Below are 14,199 nucleotides of genomic sequence, written 5' to 3'. Positions count from 1 at the left end.
GACCTATTACCGACCCAAAGACAATTGAATGGGTCGGTAATAGAGTCCATACATTCTATTACCGAGGGTCATGCGATCATACATCGTTAATTGGCTTAATTTGGAGTATTGTAAAATCTATTCGACCCATACAAACAATAGGAAGAGTTTGTTTGCATTCAAATCAAAAATACTTATTACATCCTTGGCTGGTAATTAAATTTAAAATTTCATCGCAATTTAAACATCTTGCCAAATAACGGTTTCTATAGAAACTACAAATTCAGTATTGAAGTTTTTGTTAAAAATTAAGAGTTTGTTAATACTTTCATACCACGGAAATAGTTTTAAAACGTGAATAGATTCAAGATTGGAATAACTGTAACAAATTATATAAACGATAATTTATACCAAAATAAAGCTGAAGAACAAAACCACCACTTTAAATTACGTGATATACCACGGTATTACAATCAACAGTTAAAAATGGCGTATCGCCGCTGTATTTTATTTCCATTTTAATCGAATTTCCGGGCAAAAAATGTACAAAAAGTATCAGAGCTCGTACAAAAATATAAAAAGACTTAAAAACCATTTAGTTCATTGCCATAAATATTTGTAAAACACTATTAAGATTCGAGTCTGCTTGTATGTGTGTCACGCGTTAGTATGGCAAATCCTCTTCGTCGGTGCATTTCGGAAATCACGAATTGAGATCTTTGATTGTACCTACATAAAGTCAATGTCATCGTTCATAGCTCCCGCGTAGAGTTAATATGTTTATTTTAGTTCATAGTATATCTATACTTCTTCACAATCTATCCTTTAACTCAGAAAAGTTTAAATTGCCGCGTGATGCCGTCGATTTCAATATCTCAAAAATTGCTGAACCGATTATAACTAAAAAAACTTAGTTTAGCAAAATCCCCAATAAACTACCTTTCGATTAAAAAAATCGCATCAAAATCGGTTCATCTGGTTTGAAGTTATGATGCCACAGACAGACGCCCAGATAGACACACATGTTTATAACACTCCTCTCTTTGAGAAAGTCAAAATAAAGCTATAACGAGCATCAGCTAAAATTATGTTATTTGTTCTCGGGTCTTGGATGTTTAATATGTATTTAAGTATGTAGCTATCTATATAGTCAAATATATTTAAGTATGTTTATCCGCTGCGTAGTACCCATAACACAAGCTTTGCTTGCTTTAGGACTAGGTTAATTGGTGTCAAGTGTCCCGTGATATTTATTTATTTAACTATTAAGAATAAAAAAAATCTTGGGCTATATTAATTAGCTAATTTTGGCGTATCACCGCATCTAATTAATCGGGTCAAGGGCTTGCAGTGTCGCGGTGCGCAGACGCAGCGTGCATCGTAATCTTCCGAGAAAACGTTTTCCTCGCGCAGGCGTGACGTCACTCGTGACGCGGCGCGCGTATAAAGCGGCGTGGCGGCGGCGCCCGCGGCCTAGTGCGAGGCTGGGATCCCCAGCAGCCGGTCACCCTGGCGCCCCGCGATGCGTGCATGGAGCCCGCGCCGGCGCAGCCCCCGCGCGCGCCCTCGCCCCCGCCCTCGCCCCCGCCCTCGCCAGCCTCAAGCGACGACCAGCAGGATGTGCTAGTGCCTTCTGGTAATAATCCCAGTGGTGATCTTGTGACAGTGTTGTGTGTTTGTATGATTTTCCCTGGATTTTTCAGTGTATGTTCGTAAGTAGTATCGTAAGGAGATCAGGAGTAAGTTGGTCAAAGGATCACGAAGTAATCAATTGACGAATGAATCATGATTATCCTTTGGTACCTTGACTCATGGAAGTTCTCAATACTCAAAAGAGCATAGAGGCTGTATTCGCACATGGTCTATGATGATTCATTTATTGTATTTATTTAGATCAAAATTATAACACAGTAATACTTACAGTGTGCAACTACAAAACAATTTAAATACACATTAGTATTGGAATTGAATAAAAATTAAACAGAAGAGAAAGTACATTTATTTAACGCCATTAAAACAAACAGAACAAATACAAGACATACATGACGCTAAACAGGTCCCCAGTCAGCATAATGCCACGGCAAGCGGCGCTGACTTTCAGTGAGGACCTTCCCATTAGTGACAGGTGGCTAGCCTTTCGCCTACGGTATACCTTAACCACATAACCATATAAATACACACTGTCATAAATAGAAGAATCACCTGGTTACGGTTATCATACGCATGGTAGGTAGTATTTACATCTCAGATACCTACTTGAGCGTAAACTACGAGTATAGGTGTATGAAATCATAAATATTAGTGACAGAACATTCGTGGCTTATGAAAAACCTGATTGTAATAAATACACCAGTAAAGCATTTTACAAAGATTTATAAATAAATTACATTTACAAAGAAAAAGTATTATGGAAAATCTTCGACAGCTGGTTGCTGCAGTCGCTGATGTACAGTACAATGGTATTGCGTAACCGCAGTTCGACTAAATTAAGTATTTCTTCTATGAATTAGTGACTTAGCAATCGAAAGTTTCTAGTGAAGGAATATTCAATTTTACATACGTGATAAGGTAATTTACCGTATTGGTATTTGCATAGGTTTTCGCACCCCGTCCGGCGCCCGCGCAGCGCCGGCGTGTTTAGGCCTAAGCACCTGCTCCACGTTACTCTACCGAGCAACATACTGTACTTAATTACATTTGGATTTGTTTAAAAGCAATGTACTTAGGTTAATAATTTAATAACTAAATCTGTTAGTTAGTAAAATCCAGATAACAGTTACTACTATTCTATACTCAGTAACAACTGATGGATCCTAGTTAACTGAATAAATAAATTTTATTATTATTAATTACTATTGCATCGAAGAAAAGTATAAAGGTTCAGAAACATTAATTTTAACAAACAACGAAATCTTGTCGAGAGCTCATTAGATATGCCTTATTTTATTAGTTATTTCAACAGCCTGCAATATTACTATTTGATACATAACATAATATCCTATTATCCTTTACTAATAGGTATCAAAAGTGCGTGTAAAAAACTTAATGAATCATATTAGGAAACTCAGTTTAACTCCCACTCAGTGGATTAAAACGTGATATCATATAAAATTTAAAATAAAAATCCTCGTAAAATCTAACAAAATCTAAGGTGAAAAAAATACAATCGCATAACTGCAATAATACGTATCTAAAACCATCGTCGATTAATCACCATATTTAACAGAATACTGTATCTTTATCGGTTAATTCAAACCGTTTTATTAATTGAATTAGCTTTTACCTTGTTTTTCCGCTGCAACAATTGAAAGTCTTTTTTTATGTGGCACACGCTGCCATCGTTTTGTAAACTAACAACCAAACAAAACAACCTATCTTTTCCTAATCGCATACAAATCGCATTATACCTACCTTTTTCGTTCCCTCGTGGGTAAATAAGACAACATAACATTTATATACGAAGTGAAACTCGTTCCAAATATAGGTAAGAGGCACCTACAATACAATATCATAAAGTGAGAACATCAATAATGTTCTGCCGAGAAGTTCGCACTCATTAGCATAATCTACCTGCCAGGATGATTAACACGATAAAGTGTCAGATACAAACATAAATATAAATAACTCGAAAATATAACATGTTCCTACAATATCATATAAGTATGATGGAATAAATTAGATTTGAAAATTACCAGGAGCCAATAATTAATTTATAGCGGGCAAGGTTCCGAAAATGCTGTGAGCATTCTCTCTGAATAGCTAATCTGCCAGCTCTTAGGTCTCCCCATGACGTCTACTAACTCTTTATAAATAAACTAGCTTTTGCCCGCGGCTCCGCCCGCCTGGTATTCGGTTATCGCGCGCTGGTGCCTCGGGAACTGTGCATTTTTCTGGAATAAAAAGTAGCCTATGTCATTTTCGGGCCCATAAACTATCTCTATGCCAAAAATCACGTCGATCCGTCGCTCCGTTACGGCGCGAAAGACGGACAAACACACAAAAACACTTTCGCATTTATAATATTAGTATATAGTATGGATATCATGGGACAAATAAAGGAGCAAAGTTGTATTCGGTGTACCTATAGAAATAAAATTGCAGTGCACTGAAATAGATGATTATGATCAGATACATATAAACTGTACACATAATACTTGCTTAATTTTGAAGGGAAACTGAACCTTTATTTTAGCTAGTCTTAGGGGCTGTTTTACCATCCATTGATTAGTGTTAACTGGCGGTTAGGTGTGATGCCGTCTCTATTTGTTTTGTTCGAATAGACGGAGACGGCATCACATTTAACCGTCGGTTAACACTAATCAATGGATGGGGAAACAACCCCTTATTGTAATGAATTCCGTTTTTACACTGGTTAGTTTCAAGTACATTACATACATGGAGATCTAGCTTCGTTTGTTTAGGGGTGGACATAAAATATAGTTAACATTGAAAGTAGGTATACAGAGTGGCCCATTTATATCGGTCAGTATGGGAAAGTCTGAAACTATACGACATACGAAAATTTCTTCTTAGGAACCATGACATCGATTTTAATAACAAGAAAAACTGCATTCATGCATTTAAAAAAAAACCTGTACTCAGCTCGGGAATCAAACCCGGTTGTTTTGAAAAAAAAACTTACACTATTTGTATTTAGATATCGATTGTGTACGTCTTAAGAAGTAAATGTGTCCATGAAACATTATGTCTAAAATGAATAAAATGCATTGTTTTCACATACTTTAATTTATTTTAGTAGGTGTACAAACAACCATAGAGACAATTTTACATGCCAGAATTCGTTGAATATTGTAACGGTGGACACTTCGAACACCTACTAAAATAAATTGAATTATGTGAAAACAATGCATTTTATTCATTTTAGACATAATGATTCATGGACACATTTACTTCTTAAGACGTACACTATCGATATCTAAATACAAATAGTGTAAGTTTTTTTTTTTCAAAACAACCAGGTTCGATTCCCGAGCTGAGTACAGGTTTTTTTTTAAATGCATAAATGCAGTTTTTCTTGTTATTAAAATCGATGTCATGGTTCCTAAGAAAAAAAATTCGTATGTCGTATAGTTTCATACTTTCCCATACTGACCGATATAAATGGGCCACCCTGTATACGTCAATGAGTAGCAGTGCAGCGTGGAGTGTGACCCCAAGTCGAAAAGTGGGAGGGTGCGAAGTACTAGGTGGGGATAATGAACAGCGCTCATAGTGGCCAAAAGAAGAAATAATCTAGGCTCTGTCATCTTGTTAATCTGTCATTAACAAAGCAATTTGTATAGATTTTAACTACTTACCTAATTTTAGTAATAGATGTTTGTGTTATGATGCGAGCTTGAAATTGAACACTTTCCCTATTTTGTTCTTAATTTCTCTACATCTCGGTCATGTCCAGCAACAATTTTCCTTATTAAACGGTTTGTGGTTGAAATTTTACATTGAGTGATACTCACAAAACCAGTCTTCAAAATGATACTTATTTTGATCTGAAAACGATATTTAATTTATTACTAGCGATATAAGAACAATTATATAATTTTACTATTATTCAAAGAAACCAATAAGATAGCTTCATCTTTTCGTTTTACAGTAAAAGTACAACTAAACATGAAGTAAACAAACCCTGACATAACGAAAATAAAACACACATTTTGATAAAATTTTACTTACCTCATTTAATTTTAATGACCAAAAATTAATTCACAGCATTTTGTCTACCCAAACACGGTATCACAGTAATTTTGTATTATAAATTAATACGTCACAGGTTTGATTTTTACTTATCACAACGTCGCGATGAAATTTCAAAACGTCAGAGCATCAGAGCCAAAAAAGTTGCGGACGCTAGGTGGCGCTGATGTCGTGCACAAAGCCAATACTCGTATCAATGAGGGCTATCGCGTATGAATTCGCCACTAGAGGCGCTAGTGTAGCGTGAAGTCTCCGAAATGTCAAATCTCATAGTTTTTGGGTGAGCTACGCGGGTTTATTTATAATTAGAATAATTTTGTGAATATTTTGCAATATCTGAAATTAATTATGGCAAATATGCGTTCCGGGGCAATGAATGTCTGTGTTTTGAGACAGTTTTGTCTTTCGGAAACCTTTGTCCTCCCATTTTTCCGAACAAAACGGGGACTATGCAACACTGTGGCATGCTCGATATTTTTATGGTATGGTTTTAAGATGTAATAAATATGATTTTAATCCAAACTTTGTTTTCACGCCCGTAATAACAGACTTTGAAAGCCATACTTAAAAACCTCACGCAACAGTGCGCCATCTAGTGAGACAAAAAACGATAGCCCTCATTGCCACCTACTTATTCTCTTTAATTTCCGGAATTTACTTGATAAGTAAAAAAATGTATTGTAAGCAACGTTAAAAGTAATGTGATTCTGCTACTCGACAAAAGATGACGCCACAAGTACTCCACATGCTGTTAAATTAAAATAGTTTGATTACCAAAAAAAAAACCCCTTTAGATATATCTCGATTTTTTTTAGAATCGTTAAAATTAAAATGACAGAAAGCAAGAATGTATAATTGCCAGAATTCATAGATAAGTACAGTATGTTAAGGGGCGCTACGTTATGATAACTAGGTAAGTATGCGGCCGATATAATATAAGGGGTTACTTAAATAACTGTAAATCTTAGACACCCCAATAATATTTTAAATCGATTCTACTCGCGAATCTGAGCAAACTACTTTCTGGTTTTCAGTTATTTAACTAACACCTTGTACTTAGAGACCAGGACTTGATTAGACTTCGATATTGTTAAATTAAATTCTATGATGTTACGAACTTGACCTGACTGTTTGGGTTACTACTAATATAATCTAATCGCCTAAAAGATGTGTTCATATTCGTTCTCATAATTACTATCATTTTATTAACTTATCATATTACCAAATCTTACTAATATTACGAGTATAAATGAGAAAGTTGGAACCGATTTAGATGAAATTCGGATGGGACATAGAATAATTTTAAAACATTCAAGAGAATGGCGTTTTCGCGGGATAGCGATAAATGAATTATTTGCAGACAAAGTCGCGAGAAACAGCTAGTAATATTTATTAAGGAAAATTTTCAGTTTTACATGATTACATGATGTAAATTAAAAAAAAATTCGTGTACCTACCTTCAATAAAAAATATAGAGACTTAATGAAAAATTTAAAGGGATAAAATCTATTCACATAATTTACGTAACGTAAACCATTTATTGTACAAAAATAAAGAAAAAAACACAATTGGCAAATAATGAGATAAGTACAAGGGCAAACTTATTCTTTGAAAGGATCTACCAGTCAACATTTGAGCTTATGAGACGAGCAATTATGTAGTCATGGATACGGTATCTACTACCTTCCTTTCAGGATCAGTCACCAGTTTTTTGATATCTTGTATAGTTTAGAAATAATCGAGTGAGATCACTTATCGTTTCCACCATGTATATTATTTTTATATATAAAACGATCTTACGCAATATTAATGTTAATATGATAAGAAGATGACTTTGTTTGTTTGTATGTATACGATATACGTAAGCGCATACCAACAAACAAACTTGGATAGCAGGCGTGGGTGACGTCTACCCCCAACCCTGCCTGTTCCACGTCTCCGTCTGTTACCTTTTCACGCTTAAACCGCTGAAAGAAGTTAGATGAAATGTATGTATGGAGAAATGTATAGAGTTAGTATGATTCCCTCGGACTCGTTCCACCCGGTTCGATAATATATAATTGAAAGGTCCATGTTCATACCATGTACCTCGTTTTTTGCAGTTCTGACATTCCTAAGCTGATTGACTTATCATCTAGTACCCTGGTCATAATTTGATTGTCAAATAAATCTAGCTTTATTAATGTAATGTAATCGCAACTCTTGAATTTCGTGCTAGATCCTAGTCGGTAATGCAATTTCCCACTATTCTAATATCGAAACTAGCTGTTGCCTGCAGCTGTATCTGCAATGTAAATCAAATTTAATAATCCTGTGTCCTTTCCGAAATCTCAAACTAATCCATACCAAATTTCATCTACATCGGTTCAGCGCTACGAATAATAATTATTAATATTATTATTATTAAAATAATTATTATTCGTAGTTATTATTATTCGTAGGTTCAGCGGTTTAAGCGTAAACCCCTGGGTAACAGACAGACAGACTAGATTTAAGTATTAGTAAGGATGATGAAATTTTTTTTATAAAACGTTGTACACCAGGAGAAAACTACCCTTTTTTATGCTATAAACGCAAAATGAGCGCAATTCTATCCTACTCTCTGGGGTGTCAAACATCGGAGTGTGCGCCTCGGGTGCGCTCAGATGATGCCGAATTCTATGTTTTTTTTTTGTTACTGGACTTGGGCTTGAGAATTCCATGTTGTAAATAAGTACTTATGGAATTAAAAATTATTGTATACATATTACAGACCCCGTGAAGTGGAAGCGCGGCGACGTGCAGCGCTGGGTGTCGTGGGCGGCGCGTGTGTTCCGCGTGCGCGCGCCGCGCCGCCACCTGCTGCCCGACTCCGGCGCAGCGCTGCTGGCGCTCGGCGACGCGCAGTGGCTGCAGGTGCGTGCCTCAGCCTCACGGTCTTTACGAGGGGTGCAAGAGACGCGTGCCACCCGAGGCCGTATTGCATACAGCGTTCGCGATCGCCATCAAATGACAGATTTGGCATACAAAAACTGTCATTTGATTGCGATCGCGAGCGTCAGAAACGTTACGGCCTATACGGCCTCTGGGTGCAGTCCGCGGTGTAAGCTGATGGCCCTTGAATCACCCTCATAAAAAAAACAAATTTATTTTTAAACCTACCTACCGCATAGCCTACCACCCAATATTTTATGTAAAGACGACCCTGTTCTTTGGAGAGACTGTTAAATTCTTTGGTGTGGACTGACCTGGTGAAGCTCGCAGGAGTCCGGAGTTTGTTATTTGAGGATAGGGGAGGCTTACTTACTAGCAGACGTGTGATGATCCGTGTGTCTTGTGCAGGTGTGCGAGGGCTGCGGTTCGTCGGCGCGGCTGCTGCGCGCGCACCTGGAGCACGCGCGCTGCGCGGCCGCCGGGCTGCCGCCGCCGCCGCCGCTGCCCGACCACGAGGCGCCCGCGCACCCCGCCGCCGTGCCCATCCCTTACAGTGAGTACACACACAGTGCTACGGCGCTGATACTCGTAAACATCGTACAACTATGACGGGCCACAGGCACCATTGGTGGCAATATTTTGGGTAGTTAATAAGTCACTAATTGCTTCTTTTTGAATACCAGAAGTAAAAATAGTTATCTCGTTGAATGAACGAAGTGGTTCCATGGGATAGGAGTGACTTGCGGAAACTAAGAACACTCACATCCCATTATCCCATCATTATTGGCTATGCATGCAATGGCATACCTACACCTGGTATTACAACATACCTGCTTAGTTTAAAATATATAATATGGTTTAAGATATTTATTTTCTCAAAAGATTTACAAAAAAAAACACTACTACAAACAATATTAATTTAACTTAAATCTAGGTAAGAGAGGGTACCACACAAACATGGTGAACAAAAATCTATGAACTAAAGCGGGTAGGTGGTAATGACGAGAGCAACACAAGTTTTTAACTAAATAACTTGCTAACTGGAGGCCAGTTAAACCAATCTTTATATCGTTAGTTAATTAATTATCGGTTACTTGTGAGTAGTTTAAACTATTATTTCAAATTATTATTTATTTTGCTCGTTTTGGGATTGGAAGAAGTCATGATAAGAGTAAAATATGTAAGGAAAATTTGGTAGAGTTACATTAAGCCGGGTTTTCAGTAAGCCGCTATACGTCAGACGATCCGGCATCCACGGCCCGCGTTTCATCCAAATTAACTCCGCTGTGAAACCACAAAATGATAAATAAGTCGCACTTTGCCTTTGCGAAATTTCCGATGCAAAACTATGACGCATCTTTAAAACCACAATAATTAAGTAACCGCAATAATTATTAAAGTGATTGATTCATTCGATGTTGGCATCGATGTTATGCTGTGGGATTATTTCTAAGAAATATTTTTTTCGACCAAATAATAGTTTAATAATAGTTTTCATATCTTGAGTTGTAAGTTTGCGATGAACTGATGCAAAATAGATGCATGACGTAAAACTGTTAAAGTTTAAAGTATTATTAAACACTCTCTAAACTAACCTACAAAAGATAGCCCGGCAATGATGATATCCCCCGGGCAGGCTGCACTGCACACCTCCGATATTTCACCTGCAACATGACTCACTGCATTTAGATAATAATCGCGAGTCAACTGTTGCATAATATACAAAAACAAAATAAATCGTAATAACCTCAAAATATGAATCATTGCGAATTTGACAACGTCCACTTAACTCGCCCACCGTTAGCACTTTATTAGATCAGTTAGATAAACTTGAATTATGCCGCAAATGATATCGCAGTCGGAGGCCATCAGGCTGGCAGTGCTGAATCAAGGACCTTCACTGTTACGAGTGCGGAAGCAACATCCAGAGGGACGACAGTTACCTATACACATATACCCATACTATGCTACTCGTATACCTACTACTCTTTAGCAACATTGGTCTAGTCCGACCCGACCACTCCTGAGCACAACCAGAGGCACAGGTGTATTTTCTGTTTTGTTGCTTGTACTGCCAGGAGCGATGAATCCAACTAAATTTTATCCTCTTTCATTGATATGGACTCCGTAAAGTAACGCTTAAATCAATCAATTATAGTTTCCGATTCATCTGTAAAATAATTAAATATTTTAAACTTTTCTAATTTAAATCTTCCTATAAAGTATTTTTGAATTTTAGTCGTAAACTACCTATAAGTATGTAGTAGCAAAATATTTCTATGCAACGTCGTTTGGAAATGCTTGTCCGGAATAGATCACCGCGGCTCGGACATAGTTAGTGGTGAGCTGCAATTGAGATTCATGCTCTCCGAAGAGTTAAAGGATCCCAGAAAGACTATTGAATCGTTCGGAATCCAAAAATGCTTCTCACGCACCACTTTTAACCGCACACTATCCGTGTGATAATGGCTTAAAAGATATCTTAATTTATTATCATCACCAATATCGGCGATCAGAGTAGGAGGTTAAAGTGCAGACAGTTATCTCAACTCGTAATCTATGTAAATGTCACCAAATCATTCAAAAATAGTGATATTGAACCCTAATTCGACAGTCAAAGGTTGGTTTTATTTTGCTCAAACACAAAAAGCATCAATCATAACGCATGTACTATGTCGCTCCCTCTACGAGTACTGCAGGTTTAGTTACTTTATCTGTTGGTTAGTAGCTAACTTACTCATGTTTTAAAGTAGTTAACATACTCATATTTTCAAGAGCCCAATAATTGGACAAACAGAGAGACATTGGCAAAGATATGTAAGTAACTAGGTAATTCATTTCCGGTATCTAACTAATATTTACGCGCTTAACTGCTGCCGTCTCCCGTAACTTGTTACAAGTCCAAAGATCAATCTTCCGCAAAGTATTTTATTTATCGGTAATATCAGATATCCGTGTAGGTACTTTATAAAAATGTATTACATTTTTTAATCTTTTCTTACGTCCTGCTCCTCAAGCACCTCGATAATTGGCATCACGCTATGATAACTCTGATATAGTCATTCACGATGACGCGTGCCGTGGTTCTTATTACAATGTCATTAATGTATAATTTTGACAAAATCATGCGTCTTCGTGGAGGGCACTAAGTATTGACAGATCATCGTGACATGTTTCGGAGGTCTACTATGAGTCACATTTGTTGTCGGTTCGCAGGTTGGGCTTCGATTAAATGGCGCTGTAATCAGCGCGTGCCGCCTATCAGCTTGTTGGCAAATCTTAACGTCATCGCTACATTACTGTAATAATGCCTTATATCCTATTTTTTTAAATACATGCCTACAGGACGCCATCATTGCCGCCACTTTCGCGATGGGTATCATTAGGACGACAGCAAGCTTGCTAAGTGCGAGCAATCTCTGTGTTAACTACAGCTACCTCCTCATCTATGCATTAGGTACATAACAAGCTGCAATGTTAATTTTTACATTTTAGGGTTCCATAAGCGAAGGGTCCAAATGGAACTCCATTGCCGCATCCACGTGTCCTTCTGTCCGTTTATCCGTTGTCTGTCATACAGTTTTTCCAGCCAAATTATTGAAACCACAGAGTAAGTTTTCACAGTACATATATTGTAATAGTTATTGACCCAAAGCGACACAAATTTGTATTTGTACCGAAAAACTTTTAAATTTTCATTGACCTATTATTGCGTAAGGTAAACGTACGTGTGCTCGACACGCCAATGCCCAATAGACGACACGCTGCTGTCATCTTTATTGCTCATGACATAAGATTAAAGATGCCGACTATTGGGACAGTGAAGAGCACTCGTACGTTTACCATATATTTATTAATACCTGTACCAATATACTGATAAATCAGTTTTCTCTTTGAAATTCCATAATTTTTCTTACTCTATCATGTCATATGTGTTGTAGTTTATACTTAATATTATCAATTAAGTAGCTTATTTATGAATATAAATCATTATAAAATAAATTACGAACATAAATACAAAATAAAATAATTTTATACAAACGAAGTCTGTCAAAATATTTTCCAAAAAAATGGGATGCGAGACTTGGCGAGACCGCGGTTTTCAGTCCCCGCTCCAACCAGGCTAAGCACGCATAGTGTTATTTGTCGTTATAGCCGTTACTGTCTCACTTTAAGTTAATCTGAAGACTGAAACATCTCAATACTTTACTATTTCAAAATGCAGAAAAAACATAAACGCAAGAAATCCCCTATGGTAGAGTCGAATAACTGCTGCTCACTACCGCCATCTACCGGCGAGTGGCGGCGGACGAAGCGCGCCAAAACTTGTGAATGGTCGGTGAGTCAGCCATTCATGGTGCGCGTGAGTCAGGCAGGGCTTCTCGGAACGCGCGCCGTAATCACAGCGCATGTGCCGCTCACATTGCGCCGCGGGTCGGACTAGCGTTGCGCACTGGGTTTTTTGACTCTGCGCTCGAAAGTTAATTGACAAAAATAGTGCGAAACAAGATGTCACGTTTGATGACTAAGAAGGCGCGCTCTACTCAAAATTAGAATAATGTAATGAAACCGTGTATAGATTTAAGAATTGAGCATGAAAAAAGTATTTAATTCTTTTTAATTCTGCAGTAAACAAACACTCTCACACATATTGGAAATTCAGAACAGAAAAAAATATTCTGAATGAACTAAAAGTGGACTGTGAACTGATTGGAAAGATTGATACCGTTTGAGATACGAGTTGTAGCAATGAGAGATTTCATTGAGAACTCTGGTGATCTCAGAATTCGTTCCGACAGCGTATGAGGAACTGCGTGAGGGATCTAATATCTTTGAGTTTAAATGTTCTCGACTTCGAATTTTGTATTTTCATATCATATTTAATTTGTTCTTAATTTCGCTACTTCAAATAAAGACTATATTAATGTAGCTTACCTGTATTCTACTTATCTTTGACTATAAATAGGTACCTACATTTGTCTAAATTTAATTCGCCAAAAAAAACAATAATAAGTATATCAACGTCTCATTTTTAGTTAGAGGAGGTAGATCCAACATCCAACGGTGTCCGTGATAAATAAATCACAAGAAACAAAAATAAAACGCCACCTACGGCTTTAATCTCAAACGATTTCGATTCTCCGAAATGCATCCATAACATATTGACCTTCACTATTCGTGAAATAAAAGTCACAGCAAAACGATATCCCAATTAAAATAAAAGCAATGTCTGGTCGTCGCGGTCATCGCTCCCGCTGCTATGAGAATGCGCTGCAGTTTTTTTGGTGCGCGCGCGCAGGGCTAGGCGCATTGCGATGTATGAGCCTTTTTCCTCATGCCGTCATTGTCTCATTAACTATGTATATGACACTCAAGCTGCTTGCACTCAGCTGACCCGCTCGTGCCGGTCAGAGGCTTCGAGGACTGGGTCACTTCGCATTATTTTAACACTTGTTTCTAAGAACAAAAATACGTACTAATCTGATTCAAGCCATCTTTTTAAATATTGGAGACATTTTTTATTTATTCATGTGTATACATATATTTTGCATAGGATTTTGTAACACAGGGCGAAATAAAACGTGATAGCGCAAC

The 14,199-nt window shown here is 37.4% G+C and overlaps 1 protein-coding gene across 1 annotated transcript; it reads left to right on the top strand.

Moving 5' to 3' along the window:
* Nucleotides 1–1,469: 1,469 nt before the first annotated feature.
* Nucleotides 1,470–12,156, top strand: LOC141431695 (uncharacterized; the record flags this gene model as incomplete). The annotated part of the gene is made up of 4 exons (XM_074092875.1): nucleotides 1,470–1,615; nucleotides 8,444–8,586; nucleotides 9,013–9,157; nucleotides 12,100–12,156. Coding segments are annotated over exons 1-4 (451 nt in total), but the record flags the coding sequence as incomplete, so codon positions are not given.
* Between the last annotated feature and the right edge of the window lie 2,043 nt (nucleotides 12,157–14,199).

The sequence above is a fragment of the Choristoneura fumiferana genome, chromosome 10 (genome assembly GCF_025370935.1).
Source record: "Choristoneura fumiferana chromosome 10, NRCan_CFum_1, whole genome shotgun sequence".
Taxonomy (NCBI): domain Eukaryota; kingdom Metazoa; phylum Arthropoda; class Insecta; order Lepidoptera; family Tortricidae; genus Choristoneura; species Choristoneura fumiferana.
The sequence above is the reverse complement of the archived record's forward strand: the minus strand, read 5'-3'. Positions and strand labels throughout refer to the sequence as shown.